At 36.9% G+C, this 20,302-nt stretch overlaps 1 protein-coding gene across 2 annotated transcripts in view; it reads right to left on the bottom strand.

Moving 5' to 3' along the window:
- Positions 1-20,302, bottom strand: part of SLC25A21 (solute carrier family 25 member 21) — a 254,296-nt gene that overhangs the window by 2,537 nt on the left and 231,457 nt on the right. For both annotated transcript variants that reach the window (XM_048059873.2, XM_048059876.2), the window contains exons 6-9: positions 18,650-18,757; positions 13,548-13,712; positions 2,502-2,683; positions 1,636-1,688 (exon numbers count right to left, since the gene is read on the bottom strand). In XM_048059873.2, coding sequence (XP_047915830.1) covers positions 1,636-1,688; positions 2,502-2,683; positions 13,548-13,712; positions 18,650-18,757 — 508 coding nt within the window. The remainder of the gene's footprint in view (positions 1-1,635; positions 1,689-2,501; positions 2,684-13,547; positions 13,713-18,649; positions 18,758-20,302) is intronic.

Here is a 20,302-nt window from a genome sequence, read left to right on the forward strand (position 1 = left end):
GTTACAGTAGCACCTCTAAAAAATAAGTTCTGCTGAACTGGTCTGACCTTTCTACATGGATGGGATAGGCTCAGACAACCAGGCATACAGAGCTACCACATGTTTTCCCAGTTATTTATCCTAATGAACCATGATCAGACTTGAAATCCTATGTGAACAGCAACTCCCAGATAGCAAGACAGAGCAAAAGTTTGCAAAAGGCTTTGACCAACAAACAAATTATAGACACAATGTCTAGAAGATGTGATTTGAACTCAAATCAGGGCTGCTTCCAGTTCTTACAATGTGTGATGTTTGTGTATCTCTTTTCCTGAAAGCATTCACATGTTGAAAGAAGGAATTACCTTTCCAGTCACAATAAAGATTACCTTATTGTTTCACCAGAAATCCAAATCTACTTATTAGTCAATGGAACTATAACAGTGTTTAAAATGAAGCACACACTTAACTGACTTGCTGGATTTGAGCCAGAATGCAATGTCACTTTTAAGATGAAAAGTTTTATTCCAAAGTCAGCTGTGCTAACGGGTACTGGGGAAGTGAAGCCCTGCCTGCTCTTTGTCCTGTATATAATTTAGTAGCTTCAGATCATGAGGGAAAAGGCTTTTAGCGTCAGAGTTATGCCTAGGTGCCTTGTTTCCCCTCCCCACCTTCTTCCTTTGCCCTGCACAATAACCAGGCATGGTCTAGCACTTAGTCAGAAGGATTGGATATGCAAACATTTACAGACAAACCTAATGCCTCCTTTATACTTAGAGCAAACTCTGTACCTACTTGCTTTTAACCATGTGTGCTCTTGCCTATTAAACCACCTTGCACAATTGGAACTACAATTTCATGGGAATGGGATACTGTTCAAACTGGGGCTTCTGCTCTTTTTGACACAGGCTGCTTCTGTGGGCTGGCAAAGTCTAAGGGCCCGCTGATTTGATTTCATCATTAATCAAAAGCAGTCTGAGAAAAATAATCTTGATGTCAAAGAAGATCTAGCCCTCAGCCACTGTGCTCCTCCATTTGGAGTAACAACTGGTGAGAAGGGGTCAGTCAACAAACCTCGTTTGAAGCTATCCCTGTCCTTTTAGCCTTCTAGTGCCGTGTAACGGGAGGAATCCCAGCCCATGCTGTTGACCTTTTAGGGTTTTTTCCTTACAGACCAAGAAGAGCACAGGAAGCAGAAAGTAAATGGAATGTGATATGCTTGGGCTCAACTAGTTGAGGGCATTTATACTGAAAAGACTCTAGCCTGTGTTTTAAGGTGACTACATTGGTACAGAAAAGACCTAGTGAAAGCAAAAAATCACATTAGAGGGAATAGGACAATCTTTAATAAACACTTCAAAAGGTTTCACAGCTCTGGCACTTGCATGGATGCACTTTGGCTTGTTCACAAATAAAGTAAGTTCACAAACTAGCAAACTACTTGGATCTGTGATCATCCCATCTGTATGTGTAAACGATTTTTTTTAGACACATATTTAGACCAAAAGAAATCATTCAAAGATGAAAGAGATTTTGATGATTTCTGGTTCAGTGTCTCATTTATTTGTTTGATGCTTACTATATTTTGTCAAGAAATTGAAAAACAGGAAGACAAAGTAAGAACAAAAACAATATAGAAATGAGAGGAAAAATTACCTGGACCAAGCCTCATGATCTTGGGAACCAAGCCTTTGTACAGAGCCAGAAATCTGCAGCAGAAGAAAAACAAACAAAGCGTTTCAAACAATATTCTTGCTGTAAAAGAAGAATGGAATTTTAGCATGTGTTTGTTAAAATGCTGGCAGAGCACTTAGAAGCAATTATTTGAAATTACACATGTTCAATAGCAGGCAGTATCTGGATTTTAACATTTTACAGAGGCAGATCAGATGAAGAGAAAAAGTTAATCAATGTTCAGTCCCAAAAGCTACGTTGTGAGTCCAGCCAATCAGAAATATGACTTTAATCAGTGAGATGGTTTTACTTTCAAGACAACTCTGTTAACAACAGCTGCATACATGGACAAAATGACTGCTATAATTGAATATCAAAGCTACAACTCAGTCCTCACTTGAGAAATATTTTAAAAAGTTGGAAAAAGTTACTGCCACGAGGATCTGTCCCCAGTTCAATTATTTCAGCAGTCATTTTAAAAGTGCAGAGGTCTAATTACAAGTAGAGTTAAACTGGGCGATACTCTGTTTTGTGTTGATATTTTCCTTTTACAAAATGAAGAGTTGACAAAATTACATGAGATATACAAAGCATTTACGTGTTGAACACAAATTTTGACAACCTAGTAATCATCTCGTAAGCCTTCTGTGAAAGTTCACATGAAGTTGGAAGACATTTCCTTGTAATTCTAAAATATATTTTTTAAATGTTACATTGTGCTCTTTTGATACATGAGTTCAGGGTGGCTTAACGGTCCTTGTGAAATCTGAAATATAACAACATGGTTTTATGGACCCATATGAACTAAAACAGAGGTCTGGACATTTATTAAAATAAGAATGTTTTACCCTTCCTCTTTATAGACTGTTGCCATAGTTTTAAAACAGGTTCTGTACTTGATCTCTCCAGGAACTGGCTGTGGTCCTTGAATCCTACTTTTTGCAACATCAAAAGGAATGTTAATAATTGAGGCTATTGTTCCTGAGACTAGACCAATTCCAAATTTCCTTAAAAACTCCAAATTTGGATCCTAAAAAAAAAGAGAGAGAGAGAGAAGAATAAAAGGGGAAAGAATAAAAAGGGAAACGGAAGGACCTATGCAGGTTAAGCACTATAAAGTAATATGCATTTAATCAGAAAACTCACACAACACAACACACTCATGTTATTTTAGCGGAACACATTAGGATTTCCTATGCTGGAACTTGTTTTCTTGACAATCCTATTGGCTATGTTTTTACACATGGTCTAAATTGCTGAAGTACACATTTCCTCACACAGGATTTATAAACACAGTTCATAAAGAAAGACTGGTATGGCATATGGGGATGATTTGTATAATTGGGCTTCACAATGTACTTAGTATTACTGTATCAAAACAGGAGAAATCCAAGCACACTATTAGCTAATTGGCCAGAATATTTTACAAATGACAGCAACTTCCACCATGAAGCCTACTAAAACGCTCATTTGTGTGTTGGACCCCCAAATGCTAAATTAAATAAAGGCTAATCTCAGTCTGCTGCCATTCCCCTCCAGGTTTTTTACATTTATTTTCACATGTAGCTGATCCACTGTACTGAGAAGTGCTAGCTTCCTGTTATTAACAATCCAGCTCGGCACAACGGCAAGAGAGCCTCCACGTTCTGTGCATTATAAACGGTGGTAACTCACTCAGCTAATTGGCTGAAGAATTCACAACAGATTGCTTCTGAACCCTACTATATGTTCAGGGTGAGAGTTAGAAGCAGGTTAGTAGTGCATCTAAAAACTTTTTTGCTCACTCCCCATTCACAGTCTGACTGGGTTTTATTTGATCTTACAGAAAGACCTCCTACCTTGGCATTTTCTATGACATCAAAGAATTTAAAGTTATCTGAGAGTCAAAATCTCTTGAAACAAGTCTCTTTCTATTTCTATAAGTAGTGGAAACCACTGGAAAGTGTGTCCCCATGTCTTGCCTATGCACATAGTTTTTTTTTTTCTTTTGCTATCGGTGTTCAGCAGCAATGACCCTTTTTTACTATATCAACCTCTATATATGCAGTTCCATTTTTTATGAAGTCACTTTAATTATAGAAAACCATCAGTAAAATAATAGATGATCTTGTCGTGTCATAGTGTCAGTACAATATTAAAATGAAAGAGCTTTGTGTTTTCTAAACCTTTACATTTTTTGAGTGAAAAAAAAAAAAAAAAAAAGAACAACGAAGAAGGTCTCCTTTCCAGATTAACAACAAGGAACATGTTAAAGCCTCCATAATATGCATTGGATGAAGTCCATACAGGTGTTTGGAGAGAAATGTCAAAATCAACAGAGCATTTTATTACTTGCAGAAAAACTCAACACCTTGATTTCACAAAACATGAAACACACTGATAATACCTTTTAATAATTAGAATGGCTTGTGATACATAAAGAATTGTACAACTTTATCAATAAAAAGCTTAGCAGCAAATTTCTGTTTATTTTGTACATAGTAGCTCTTGTTTAAATGGAAGTAAAATAAAGCTGACTTTTCTGGTACCCAGAGAGGAAAAAAGGACCCCTTTTGAAACCCAGGTGCAGCAGTACGCCAGCCCCTTTCCAGTGTGGTACCCACGCCACTCTGGGCAACAGCTGTGTGATCACATCCACACCTGGCACTAAGGTTGCATTTGCCTCCTCAAACCAGGTGGCACTGAGGAGGCTGCCACTGCCAGGTTAACTTCTCATAGTCTAGAATGATCTGAAATATCTTATTCAAGCACAAGGACACCTCTTCAGTAGTGCCAAGTACAGTGGGCTGCCCTCTGGGCTAGGCAATACATGTCAGGCAAAAGTATTACTTTTTCAACATGGAATTTCAAGCATTGCTGCTTCTGGCAAATCCCTTATATTTGAACATTTTCATATTTTGCTGAATTCCCAATGCCAGCATTGCCTGCTTTGTGACTGGCAGTGCCACAGAGTATGGGATTTGGTGGAGTGTCCAGTCAAGCGAGCCTCTTTTGAAACCTGACACTGCACCACTGTAACTAATGGGAAATGAAAACAAATTGCTTTATTTCTATTCCAGTATTTGTGACATAGAAAAAGTTGGAAGGGATTTTGAGTATTCACGAAACTGGATTATAACCTAATGTGCTGTGGTTTACACTAGCTTTGCTATATAACTTGAATTTTTTATGACATATCTCATGAGAAAGGTTTTCTATGGCATTCATCACTGTAATATTCAGATTACTTCATTCATACAATGGATTCCAAATAAATTTAGCTGTTAAAATAATTAAAAAGTTTTTTTTTATTTTTTTTTCCTAAAAGCACAGAGTAGTTGCTTTTTTATGTGCTACCACTTTCAAGTGTAAAAAAAAAACCCCACACTGTCAAATATACTTTATAGCCTCTGTCTACAAAGCTTACATGGATAAAAGAACATCGGCTGTCTATCATGTAGTTGACAGCTGGTGCAATCATGAAACACCGTCTTTCTTTTTACACTAAAATCGACCCTTTTCCTACCCCATTGGCAGATTCCAAAATATTCCTAGCAGTCTAGGACCCTGTGAGAGGAGACATGAGATAAAGGTAAATGTATCTGCTTAGCGCTATCACTGCAACAGGCTAGCAGAGGCGATTATCATCATGGTATTGTCACTAACTTCTGCACCATGCAGTTTACCAACTGAATATTAAATATTTGGTACATTAAAGAAAAATATTCTGACACTCTTCCCTTGCTTTCATAGGTGACAGAACTAGAGGAAAAAATAAATAATTTTGTTTTTAGGCAAAAGTAATTTTTCTGTAGTATGAGTAGAATACAAAGTACAACAGAAGCATGATTTTAGATGGTGACACACCACAGTACAGTATACCTCATGGAAATGAACAACCAGTTTGCTTTTTCCTAATGGAATAACTTTGTTGTGGTTGGATAATGTAATCTCTGATCCTCTTACCTTTTAGCATGTTCTTCACAATCACATTTCCTATACACTTGAGTCCTTGCCCTGTGAGCATAACCAGCCATCAAAAATAGAGAAGTAGGCATCACTAATAAATGCCATATCTATGCATGCCTCGCTGCATTTCCCTACTTTGTTTGGAAGAAGAAATTTTGAGATATTATATCTCCGTTTTTTATATTTCATTACTCCTATTATAACACTTTGAAATAAGTGGAGACTTTGTAAATTTAAATATTAAATCACATGCTGCTTAATTCTTTCTTTTATATTCTGTGATTTCTAGCAACAGAAAATTCTAACCCTAAATCTATCACATGCACACCCATGTACAAGAGTGTCACCCACTGGAGATACTTTCTGGAGATACTATCAGTTTCATTTTCCAAAGCCACAGACTTTCTTTTCCGTACCTCTTTGTTGACTTGTTTATCAGCTAGGAACTTTGTCAAAACCTCTGTTTAAGTCTTTGATCTCAGTCAAAAGCTTCCACACTATATTCATCTGTTCTGAAAGAAGGCCACTTAATTCAATAAGTAGCATAGATAATAATCCAGCAATGAAATAACCATTTGGTAAAGGCACGTATGTTTGGAACTCAGTTAATTTAGCCCACTGGTAGGGTCACTGTGAATCCAAGTGCATTCATTATTGATGGAGAGCATGACCAGAATGCTGATCCATGGCTCCTGATTAGAATAACAGAAAAATCACTATAGAATAGACAATGACTCACCCTAGTTGATATGTTTGTACTGATTTAGACACCCATCTTGGGTGCAATTCAAAAGATCAAAGGTGGAACACCCCACTCGCTACATATAGTGCAGAGAAGTAGGTACCTTCAAAGGAACACCTCAAAGTATCTAAAGTATATTGCTTGCAGTAACCAGAGACAGATAATGTGAACAGTCCAGTGGCATGCATAAAAGTGTTGAGAAACCTGAACAGGAAAGACACTCAGGAACACTACTCATTTTGTCCTTGTCCTCCTACCAATGAAGTCCCTGTACAGTCTCAGTAATGGTGGCAGAATGTATCTCAAATAAATATATATTTTAACCTCATTTTAAGGAAAAAAACAAAAACAAAATAACAACAACAAAAACAAACACAAAAGCCAACAAAACAAAACCCCACAATAATATAAGAATAAAAGTAAGTGAAAAAAAGTGAAAAGTGTGAGTTTGCCTAACTGAAGCTGTTTGTCTTAAGATCCTTTCACTTTTATTTCATTTTATTTTATTTTATTTTTTATGTTGCTGAAGGTATATATTTTATGAGAAAGAATACTTCTGTAAACATGTTTTAGTACTTCTGGGCACCTCACAGATAAATTCATTAAAAAAGAATAGGGCTTTTAAAGTAAGGAGAATGTTAATTGCTGACAATTTGCATGAAGAATAAATAATAGCTATGGAATAATATTTTAAGCTATTTTTGCAAAGCAGTCTACAGGACTTAGCCTGAAACTAATACTGACTTTGAGCGGAATATTTGCGTCAAGTTTCCTAAACTCCTTTGAAAACGTTAGCCATAATATTAGTTTTATATATGAGTTACACTTGGCACAAAAGATTAAAGCGATTTGAAATGATTGTTAAATCTAAATACATTTGCTCACGGTCACATAATAGGTCCATGGAGAAGACAGGAACAGAGCTGAGAGGCTTTGCACTATATGCGCCACATCTAACTCCCTGCGTGTAACAAGGAAGACTTTAAAGGACAGAAGGCTGTGATTTGGCCAACTCTCGTTCTGCCTGGTACACCCAGGAATTATGGGCCTGAAGAGGCGTAAGGAGTAGTTGCTGCTTGATCATTTTGGCTAGGGTGAAGCGCAATAAGCATAGGAATTCCTACGGCAAGCTAAGAGGTTCCACAGGACCTTACCTGGGCTACCTTGACTACAATCAAGTTTTTGTCAACAAAACAGGCTGTAAGGAACTGCTCTAGCCACCGTGATAATTGGTTTTAACCACTGAAAAGAGCTTCCAATGGTAACAGGCAGTGGAAGAAATGAATGTCTGAGGAAGGGGAGCTTCCAAGACAGAGAAGATATATTCAGAGGGAGGCAAAGTAGCTTCTGAGAGCATGATAGGTCTCAGGAAAGCAAGAAGGAACAGGTGAGAAGCTATGAGTTATTTTAAACATGGACACTGATCCAGATCCCAGAGGAAAGCCATGGTCTTGGTTCTTCTGAGTTTCAAGAGGAGCACTGGGAAGAAAGGCTGTGAAATTCTAATCTTAGGGAGGGAGAGGCTGGTACGGATGTGTTCAGGTGGTGTGGAGGCAAGCAAACTCCGGACAGGATTCAGCAGTAATCAAGAGAAAATGATGTAGATCCACTGCAAGACCCCAGAAAGTGTGAAAACAAAAAGGTGAAAGTAAGTCTTGTCACTGTTGTGGTAACATGATGCTTTGATTCTTTTAAAGAATAGTCACAATTTCTGTTTGTGACTGAATCAAGATTTGACCACAGCGTTATGAACAATTTCATAGTTTTACTCACCCTGAACTTTTGTGCATCTCATGCATTTACATAGTAAACTCTTTATTGTAAACTACAGCTTGCTGTCTGATTAGTATAATGATGTTCTGATCTTTGTCAAGATGCATAGGAAATGCTGAAATAATAACAACAATAAACACATTGATGAACAGGAAAGGCATTCCAAAATGCATAGTCACAGCTGCACTTTGTTTGAATTCAACGTGCCTTTTCACACTGGTATTATCTCAGATTCCTCCTTGAGTGCAATCTCATTGCAGTCGACATTTATTTAAGTTTTTAAAATCCATCTGTCAGATGTCTGACAGCATAATAAGATGAGTGACAACTACTGGGATAAATGTCCTGGCTGGTCTCCAGAGTGTGATGACTGTCTGCTCTACAGGGTAGACAATTTCAAACAATTTGCAGTTCTCTCAGTGATCTTTTTTTTTCTTATTTTTTTTTTCTCCTCGGAATTCAATTTCCTGATAGAATTATTAATCTGAATCCAGATTTATAGGAAGTAATATCTACCATTTACCTTTTTGCCATAACCTTTTGGACCCTTTGGTCAAGGCTAGGCCTCCGTTTCACTTATTCCTAAAACAAACATCTGCACCAAAGAACTTTTGATGCAAAAAATAAATAAATGAATAAATAAATAAAGAGACAGTAAAAACAGTCTCAAAATGTACAGAATTCTGGAGACTCAGTCGGTACGGTCAGCAAGAGAAGCAGCAGATAGATCTGTATTTGTTTCTCTTGCTGATCATTACATTTTTGTAGATTATTGTTAGAAGGAGAACACCAAAGAGGCAAAAGAAACTCGTGCTCAACCACTTTGGCTCCTCACAAACTTTTTTTTTTTTTTTTTGGGTTTGTATCTTTCCAAACACAAGCACCATCTTCTCTGTTAATCCCATAGCCACCTCTACCAATGACATTCAGTTTATCCAAGAGAGGGTATCTAGTATTCTTGTCATTCAATGTTCAGTGTACGGTTTTGCAGCTCCTAAGGAATGGCCACCTGGAAAAACACCAGCTACACTGGTAAAAACAGAATCAGGCAGACAACTTCATGTGAGGCTTCTGCTGTAACTCCAGTCAGCTCTCCCACATAGAGTCAGTCTACACAGATCATCAGACCGTTCATAAACTACTGGGGTTACAAGCAGGTCACCTCTTCTTGGCATCATTTAGACATTAACTACAACTCCCTTACAATTCCTTGAAGCAGAAACTGGCACCCAGGAACGGACATCTTTTTGCTTAACCCCTGCATCCAGTACCTATCTACTATCATCTCCAGTCTTAGTTACACAATTAGTTATGAAACAGGTGTAAAAAAAAAAAAAAAGTAGCTCCATAAATACCAGAACTACAGAAGTTTAATGTCTTATGAGTTCTTGTCTCATGACTTACTGACATTGTGTCTAGAAAGGTGCAAGCTCAGACTAAGGTTTATTTGGTCTTTTTCCTACGAAGTTCATTGTTCAATAAGACTTAAGTTCTCACTGAAATTTTCCCTCAGCTACAACACTCATAAGACGTGCTTGTAGGATTGCTCTTCCTTTTAAATGATTATTTGTAGGTCTTGTAAGAATTTAAATGTGTGTGTCTCTCTACCAGCTTTGGTTGAATCTGGCTTTTAGTTTAATCATTATTCTCATTTCTATAGGAAATCAGATAACTTGTATTTCTTCTTCACATTTTTCTTTTGACCAAAGATTCCTCTCCTCAAATGTCATATCTGTCTTGCCTACAGGAATACCATAGAACAGGAGCAGGTGAGGTAGAAAAGGACTCTCCCCCTTTGATACAACATCTTCTGGTGAAAACGGCCAGGGCTGAAGTTTTTAAACAACACAGACTGTTGCTTCAACAATCACAGGGCACCTCAGATTGGAGAGTACTGATCAGCAGGTGGCTTGTAACGCTGTACTGGATACAGCACTACCATTTTTTTTTTTTTTAGTTTACAGATCATCCTGAAACATGATGGTAGCTCTGAGGTTGTTATATTGACTCTAATTCAGTCTTCTCCTAAATCAACTTGGTTTACTATTTTTCAACTGTGTCACACTACATGTCCTTTGCACTGTCTGTTTCTACATATAACTTTTACATTGGTGTAGATCTGAAAACAACTAAAAATAAAACCGTGCTCTGCATTCTTATTTATTTGACAAGATGAATAGCCTTTTTTGGTTTCCCATCTCTTCTTTGCCTACAGAAGTTTAGAGTCCTTTCTCTGACAAAACAACACACTGCTCAGCTCCTGCTGTCCGGTGCAGCAGCCCTTTTAATAGGAGGCACATCTGTGGCAGCTGGAGCAAACAGTATCTGACTTGAAATGAATTTTGCAGCTGGCCACGATTCAAAGGGGGCTTTTACCAGGCAGTTGAGTTTTCATATTGTTAAGAAATATGACAGCCACTTGGAGGTGGTAGTGAGCAAAGGTTTTAATGAAACTAATGTTTACCATCAAACCAAACTATGATAAAAATAAAAAAAGTGAGAGCTGCTGGAAGCCTATGAAGTGTGCTATAAAAGCACGTGCCATAAAACTGAGACGATATAAATTTTCAGACTAATTTGATTGCTAGTGCAGATGTATAGCTGTTAATGCTCTATGGGCGATACATTAGTGGCAATTGAAACAAGTCTGGCTTATTCCATGTTCAGTAAACAGAGCATGAGGTTGGCTGTAAATGGTCTGTTTAGCAGAATAGACTGAACATATGAAAAATTATTCATTATGAACATTTACAACCCACACATGTCATTTATATCATTTGACCACTCAACATAAAAAGTTTATTGTTTTTGGCAAAATAAGCTGCAAACATCCTTAATTGGGATGCAAATTTAATGCACAGTTTAGCACTGTTGACAGCTAAAAGGCTCATACGGACATTTCCATACATTTTTCCATTTACATTACAGATGGTGAACAGCAGATACATAATCAAGAGCCAACATTACTTCAAGTGTAGTATTCTTATTCCATAATTTTTATATGTTTGTCAATATTGCAAGACTGACTTCTGAGATTTTGTTTCCAGGTGAAATATACAAAGCGAAAAAAATAAGTTTTGTAATGAAATCAAATATGTGAGAAAACATGAAAAGCTATAACTGTCTAATATTTTTCAGACTAACCGCAAAACAGCTTCTATGAAATTAATTGTACAGGTTTGATAAGTCTTGGTCTCTAGCACTTGCCTCCTGACACAGGAGATTTAAGTTATAGACCACAACATAGTGATGGATGCTGATATTTTCCAATCACTGAGGCGAAATTCAGTGCATATAAACACCTGAGACACACTGTTGGCTAGCACAAGCCAGATGAGGCATGAATTACACCCCTGTTAAACTCAAGGTAAGACTTGCATCGATTTCAATGGGAGTTTGGTCAGAATTTCTGGCTATGTCTGTATGTACAGAGAATTGTCTGTCACTGATGCCAGTTGGCCTAGAATGTTCTATTAACTTTATTAATGCCACTAGGTGCATACCAGCCAAATCAGAGTGCCTGCATGAAACCTGCCTATTAGGAATGGTTCCTTGCCTGCACTAGCTCCCAAGCCATACCCAGAAACAGTGCTAGCTGGCCTGGGACAGGGCTGTGCCAGGCAACCCTGAGCAGCACAGATGACTGAGTTTCAGTGAGGCTGCTCGATTTACTAGCTGAGATGTAGCTACTGTGCAAGCCACTGTGCACGGCACTTTGCACTGCTCAAGCACAATGCAAACCTCTCCACTTACCTGCAGTTAACACAATCTAATCCTACATTGATTACATTGCATTTTGCTTTTGATAGTATGAACAGGACAGCTGGGTCATCAGCTGACACCACTCACTGAAGTAACTTCTCTTTCATCGTCTATATGTATTTAAATTTATGCTCTAGATATTAACAATATTCTGTATCATACAAAACCTGTACAAAGTGCTAGTTTCTCTTAGATTATAATGCTCTGAGTCTTTCTAATCATATAATAATTGTTCCTCCCCCTCCCCTTTTAATCTGAAAGACTAGTAAAGAATGCTTACACCAAATACTATTACTATTCTTCAATTACTATGCAGAGAAACTTAAGAATTTCTATTGAAGTTGTATATAAGCCTCTGTCCTTATCTGCACATGGTTCTGAGTGTTCTCCATAGTAACTACAGTTTTTCATTTTTCCATCAGCATAAATGTGTTTACTCCTATCTTGGTATCAAGCTATACTTGTGCCTTGAGATTTTAGAATGTGTGATTAAAGTACGTTGTGAAGTATGCTTAAATACACTAAAAGAAACTTGTAGAAACTTGTGGGTTAGCTGCTCTTGAACAATTCAATTTACTGTAATGATCTGCAAATAAGAAGTGGAGCTTTTCTCCATTTATACAATGTTGCCAACAAAAATACCAGGCTACTCAGAAGCATGGAAAAAAAAAGGTGTTGCTTCATCTGGGAATAGAAACTGATCCCGTTTGATGTAAATTGCAGCTTCTTATATGAATATCACTACATATTACACCTGTGACTGTTTAACTGTCATCATCTAAAAATCACATTAGTGAAAATACAGTTCAGTAAGTAACGTACTGGAGTCATTAATAAACCATTAACTGTTGCTCATGCAGCCATTTAGAAAGTTTCCTGTATTATCACATTTTCATTAGTAAAATTTCTCTTTGTTATAAAGGGAAATGCTTCCTTCTTTATATAAAGGAATATAAGACTACTGAATAAAATTGCTTCAAGGGCAATTACAGCTATATTATTTTTTTTTTCAACTTACTCATAGGGCATACTACATAAAGTCCCTGTGCATGACCCTGTCAGTCCTGTTTTGGTCTGGTTCCCTCCCGTGTGGGTAAATCTGACCCGTCATCCTTCAACACCAGGTTGAACTGCCTTGAGTAAATAGGCCCTGTACATGGCCAGGATACCTATGTACTGCAGCTCTGCTTTCTCATCAAGCTTGGCCACTTACTTGGTGAATACTTCTAGACGTTCTAGAAATTGCTTTTTCTTTTCCAAGCCAGTTTACCACAACAAACAAACAAACAAACCAAACACCACCGACAAAACAACAACAACAACAGACATACATACATACTTAACATAAGCATAATACACCTGCATCCAGATTTCTGTCTTTTTACACTGCTACTGTGGTATAAAGGGATGTTCATAAAATTGGGAATTCAAATATGACTGTTTTATCTATACTCAGCTTTGCTTAAAAAGTCACAAGTACAAATCCTTGCTTTGATTCATAAATCTTATCATGAAAATGCTATAGATTTCTGCAAAACAGAGAACTAGGTTAGTCACCAGTTAGTCACTGCACAGCTTTGCACAGAAAAATACAGTGTTAAATAAATTGCCAAGCCTCTTATCTGTTTATCTGTTTATCTTATCTGTTTGCATTGTATGAAAAACTTACTTTATTGACTGGAAGAATGTTTTTCACGTTGAAGTAGAATCCAAAGTAAACCATGTTAAAAACTCCATGACGGCCCAGTGTTGCAGTAAGACCTTTGTTGAGTCCTTGGAGGCCCAAACCATTGGTTTTAATGATCTGCCGAGCTTGAACAAAGCTAGATGGTTGCTACACAAGTTAAGTAAAGGAAGGAAGAGATCATCTTTAGAAAAAGAAAACAATAACCACAGCCTCATTTCAATCCTGTTGACAAACAGTGTTGCCAACTCTTGTCATTTTATCTTAAGTATCACCATAATTATTTTCGATAAAAAACAAAAATCATCACTTTTCTGATTGCAGAAAAAAAAGGTGACAACATCCCTAAAGCAAAGATAAAGCTCTTAAAACAATAATTTAAAAAATCAATCAGATTTTACAGAGAAAATTGTGTCTTTGAATGTGTGAATTTGGCAGTAGTTTTTTTTATCACTGAGCTTTGCTGTTAGGACTGTGACAGACGAAACCCTTGCACAACTAGAGCATACAACAATTATTCTGGACAATTAGAAGATTAAAACAGCTTCTAGAGTAAAACCAATGGCATGGGGACATGCATTGTGGGAGAATGATGAAAGGACAGAACTGGAACAGGAAATTTGAGAGCCATTATGGCGAGGGAAGCAAGCCATTGGGAGACACAAATTGGAGCAGCAAGAGACGCTGTAAATATGTGTGTTGAATAGCAGTTCCACATTCAACGTTAGGAATAGGGTTGAAAGGCGACAAAAAGCATATATATTATCTGGGAGTCCTTCTGTATCCTCAGGTTCTTCATGCTGTTAAGAATGCAAACTGCTGCTTTAAAATACCGACTTTTAAAGAAGTTACTGGATACACAGAGCTTTTAAAAACTGGATTACATGTTAAAAGTTTTTCCGTTACATCTAACTTTAATATTGGAGTACTGAAAATCTAGAAAGAAGGTGTAGATTTTTTTTTTCCAAAACCACACAACTGAACCCCCTGTTTTGCATTCCTAGTGCATGTATTTGACTTAAAAAGCATAGTTAGATTTTGAAAACCGGAATACCCATATACATTCCAAGGTACAAATTTAGGAAATTGACTTTAGAAATCCTTTTTTGAAAATAACAAGCAGAAGGCATAGAAATTCTCTTAGTCAGCCTACTGCTACTTAATGAAAGCCATCAAGGAAGAAACTTCCCCAGGATCCACTTATGTAATGATCAATTCCTCTGACAGGATCTGCCTGACTACATACACAACTGATCTGTATCACAATATAATGTGACACTCCGAATCAGGTGCTCCCCTTCTGAAAGGTCTCCTCTACTGTTTTAGCAGAATTACAGAAAAGTTATTTTCAAAAAGGTGTTGACTTGAGTTTGGTTTTCTCCAATGCATAAAGCTAGCTCTGGGTAACCAAATATTTAATTAGAAAGGCAAAACATGACTTCCACTGGGATTCTCAAACAGGAAAATATAGAAGAATTTTGACTACAACGCTCTGAACACTGCTAATTTCAATACACTTATTTGTTTAATGTCTTTCCATTTCAAAATATCACTATAGTAGATCAACACCATCAGCCAAATGATCCCTATTTATCCGACACAGCATATGATTGCTTATTTAGGTGACTGACAAATGTAGTCTTTAATACTAAGTTTCACTCTGTTTTTTTTCATACTTTGTAACTAATGTTATCCTCTTAATGCTCTGCACATATTTTACTACAGTTTACTTTTCTAACTACTCCCCAGTATACAAATCAGAATCTATTAAAAATGTAGATACCCAAATGGAATATGGTCCAGATACTAGCAATAACATCCATTCCCATGCAAAAAAAAAAAATGGGGGGGGGGGGGAATTAGATCTTTAAAAAATAACTAGTGGTCCTGGATAAAGTGATTTAAGCTGAAGACAGCAACTTTCAATAGTAAGTTGGTCTCAAATACAGATTTACTCATGACTCACAAGGGAAGCCTGCCAGTTGCCGTACACCAGAGATAGGATTCATCAGTCCAAATGTAGATGCCTGAAATGTCTACATCTAGAATCACAGAATCATAGAATGGCTTGGGTCGGAATGGACCTTAAAGATCATCTAGTTCCAATTACCCTTCCACAGGCAAGGATCACTAGATCAGGTTGCTCTACACCTGAGCTACTCAAAAGGACTCCCTTTTTAGCAATAGAGAGGGCTCTCCTAGAGAACAATTTACCAGACATCTAAAATGTCAGCTGACCTTGCCACAGAAGGTCTATATTTCTGTACTGATGATGGAAGGACCTTATGATGACTAAGTAGGAGGAATTCACTGTATAAACATTCAGAGTTTGACTCACTTCAGACACTTGTTGACTTATACTTAACAGACACCTAGACAGCACAATCTGGAGTCAAAGCCTTCTCATTCTAGAGCAGAAACACGTATTTGTTTAATTGATCACAAATTGAAAGTGAGAAGACTTCAATCACATCACCATCTATAGCCAGTGGGTTTTCCATGGCTACAGGGAAAAGAAAGAAACAAACAAACAAATAAAGAAAGTGTTGGGACTTCTAGCAATTTACCTAAACAAAAAGTGTTGTGTTATTTTTACGTGTATCAATTCAAATTACAGAAGTGCCAATATGATTTATTGTGGCCTTCCTCTTTAAACCTATCAGCCCTAGAAAGATGATCTGGTACCACAGAATAATTCAACTGTCACTGTAGTGTGTGAATATTTACTTTGGGGGTGTGCAGGAGTCTGGGTGTGGGTTTATGTGTTCATGCTCTTCCTTGTTCCTTTAAACAAGATATATTTATTATTTCAATACAATAGCCAAAGAAATATGTGACCTGCATTAGGTTTCATCATATAATATGAAAGCTGCACAATGGGATAGGTGCATACTTAAACCTTTTATAAAAACAGTGTATGGTAATGAAATGAGTGTACCATTACCCTACACTCTGTAATAACATGCAAGTGCTTCTCCCAGTAAGCTTGAGTTTACGTGCTTTAGTATGGAATGTCCTTTAACGTATTCTTAACGAGAACTTGAGATCGTGGTACTGAAGCCACTAGAGTTTTCCTGATTTACTGCAAATTCTAAAATTATAATCCTTTTGAAAAGATATTTTAAAAATTGATACCTCCGTGATTTAATCACAATTGTGATTTAAGAAATTCAGTACCTTGGATTATTTACATTAGGGCAAATAGACACTTTCAATCATATTTTAAGTGTAAACTAGGTTCCTAGTTGAGTCCCAATAGCATTCTTTTAAAATTTTATTTGTATGACACTATATTCTGATTTGGAGTATGTGAAAATTTGCACTTAATTAAATTCAAGGAATTTTCACTTAATACAACTCAGTTTTTGAACAGCGATACTGTGATTATCAGAATATTTTGAAGGTCATCAGGAAAGGACTGCTGCAATTAAAGTAATTCATTGCATAAAATTTACTAATTAAAACATCATGGTCTTTATAATAAGTCTGAAATAGAGAAAAAAAATAAAATGTATGAAGAGAAAGGATATATCAATCTCTTGCAACTTTACAGGAACTAGTTATCTCAAAATATAATACTGGTTTATTTGTATCCAAAACCAGAGATTTTTTAAAGATATTATTTGTTTCTTCACAACCATGAAACAGAAAGATCAAGAATATCTACCTGCTTTACTGAGGAGCAAACAGGCTGAAAGAGTAGTAGTCCATAATTTTCATACCACCTTACTGAGAAAGAAATCTTCTCATGCACTGCTTTCTCCTGCTTTGTCTTTCTCCTTGCAGGATCCTAACCATTTTACTCTCATACAGTATTAGCTCTTTGTTTCAGTAGTGTTGCTGCTGATGATTAAAAAATGTCTAGGCTGGACACTTAAAGCAACCTAACATCTCTTTTGCATGCATTGAAAATATAACAGAAATTTACCAAATGTTTTAAAATTTATTCTCAAAGAGAATGCTTCTCTGAAGGAGTTACAGTCGGTGCCAACTGCTCTATGACATTTGGAAATTAGCAGCAATATTTTGCCAAAGTGTCCCTGAAGAGCATGGCCCAAACAGCTTATGTAAATGGCAAGTTGATATATCCTGTGCATCCCCCAAAAGGGTTCAGTTTGTGAGATGAGTGATACAAGGCATGCAAGCATTAGTTCTGACAAAGCTTATAAGAAGAATATGGAAAACTTGTGCCTCACCAGGGATCCATCCAACATTTTCAGGCTTATGTGACTTGGCACTTTTGCCATAATAGGTAGAGCTGATTTCTCAGAAGATTTTGAAAGAGATGATTTGTCATTTGTTAGTCTTATTCACTGAGAAAAAAAGGAAGGAACTGTGTGACTGCCTGCCTTCTTCACTTTTGCCTGGAACATTTTCTGCATTAAAAGTAATTGAAACTGGCGCATTCTCGTGAACACGAGTTTGATGAATCATTTTTCACCAGTTTAATCTTTTTCCCCATTCATCAGTAACCAAAACCATGGACAAAGTCAGTTTCACACTCTGACTTTGAACAAAACAACATTTCAATAATAAAACTCTGAGGAGAAATAGGACTTTCAATTATCACCATGCTTTATTATATAACTATTTCCCATTTTGTGCCTAGAAATGTAAAGATTTATACCACAAATAAATTCATCCAAGCCTATAAAACCTACCAGCTACATTTTTAATATAAAAGGCATGCCTAGGGCATAGGTCCTTGGTGTCTTATGGCAATCTTCTGTGCTCACTTGAAGTCTGGAGCCTGCCAGAGTAAATGTGTACAAGGGTCTCAGAATTGTACTTCTGGATAACAATTCCTCACAGTGCTGCCCCACTGGCTGCTCTGGAGGGGAGGAGGTGTGCTGCAGGCACAGGATATCTACAGTGGAAATGCTGGCTCAACTGAAAATACTCTATGCATCTTGATGCATATCTGACAGCATCATCTACTGAGTCTCCTCCCTTTTTCCATTTTTGTTAACCTTGTGGGAAAATCATTTGCATCAACCCACTATAGTATAGATATTCCAGTCTAAATATGAACTTTGAAGTGCATTACACTTAATAAAGCAAAAAGAAAAGTGGAACAATTCTCATACCTCTGTGAAGGCATTCCGATTGGTCTGTAAGGTAACCTTTACTACTTCAAAGGGGTTAACCACAACTGCCTCTGTTAATCCAGATCCCAAGCCAGCAACTGCAAATGCCTAGGGAAGTTAAATCAATCAATACGTAAAAATCAAGTAGTAAAATTTCCCATATATCAGATTATGAAACTGAATGATACAATGAGAGATTTCAGTAATGTGGCAGTACTACTACTAAACAACACTAGCCCTTGATTAGATGCTGACAGTTCATGAAGACAATATGACAATAGCCATAAACCACATTCCAAAAAAATACAAAATAAAATGTCATAGCACTGTCAATGAACTCGCTTTTGAGCTATAAGAAAAACTGTGGTATTGATTTATAATGAAAACATGAAAAAGCATTGCCCTCATGTTAACTTTGGGTGGAGTCTGAGTAAAAGCATAAATGCAGTTACACAGTACCAGAAAAAAATGAAACTGCACAGAGCTTTAAGTGTATAACATTAACACATTAACTTAAAAAAAAAAAAAAAAGGAAATGTAAGAAATTCAAATAATGCAGTACTTAAGCAAATTACATAAGGAGCAGAAAATTCCTCCTAAGTAAATATCCAACCTGAAAAAGTTTATATGGGAATAAGTGGCACATATGGAAATGTCGGCATTCTCTACAAGGATGAATTAACTCCGTGTACTTAAAAGCTGATGGTACATTACAGCCATAGAAATGTTGATATTCAGTACTCTGCTTTCCATCAGGAAACAGCATTTATAAATACATGAATTTCTTTGTAAGAGAAAAATAGTTTAGATATTCAGGTCAATTAAGAAAATTCAGAGGGGTTAATTTTTGTGATCACTTTACACATTTATTGCATCAGTTTGTTGTCTCTGAACTTTCTAGGGGCTGTAAAGAGTCCCAGGACCACAATGCAATAAGTGTATTTGCTGAAATTCAAGGAAACGAATGGTAAGGAAAAAACATTACTAAGACAAATAACTTATTCAATACAGAGAGTTTTGACCTGGGAATATTGAGAGCTCAGGTACAGAATGGTAAATTAGAAGGGTAGCAGCAAGCTCCAGCCATAGTACCTTTGCCTCCAGCTGTACTACCATGTTACCAGCAGATCTATTTTTCCAGTGTAGGATGGGAACATAACATATCCCTTTTACCACCAACCAGCAGGAAGCCATCAGGAAGCTGGTGCTAATGTATGCATCTCTTTCAACAGCAGAAGCTGTCTTGATGAGAACTCTGTTGAATCACCTAGAATCATTCTGTGTAGCTTAGACCAGAATCCCTCTCAGTCATCTTTTCCCTCACTACCATGGCTACCTTAGAGGCAAAAATGCCTCCAAGTATTGCACCAAATAACGTGCAAGAATGCTGGGGAGTCTGGTGGCTGCTGCATCTGCTAGATGAATTGGAGCAGCTTTTGGTCAGCTATGGCATGTTTACAAGTTTCCAGCATATTTTACTCCAAAAAAGATGATGGTGTACCATAGGACTCTTATCTCTGTCCTTTCCACTTTCTGGAGAATAGGCTCTCTATTTACATCTAAGGAAGAGATATTATCACATGAATAAAAAAATATTGACAATGTTCAACATTTTATTTTGCAAGACTGAAAAATGACAAGCTGCATACAGAC

Source organism: Anser cygnoides, chromosome 5, assembly GCF_040182565.1.
Source record: "Anser cygnoides isolate HZ-2024a breed goose chromosome 5, Taihu_goose_T2T_genome, whole genome shotgun sequence".
Lineage (NCBI taxonomy): Eukaryota > Metazoa > Chordata > Aves > Anseriformes > Anatidae > Anser > Anser cygnoides.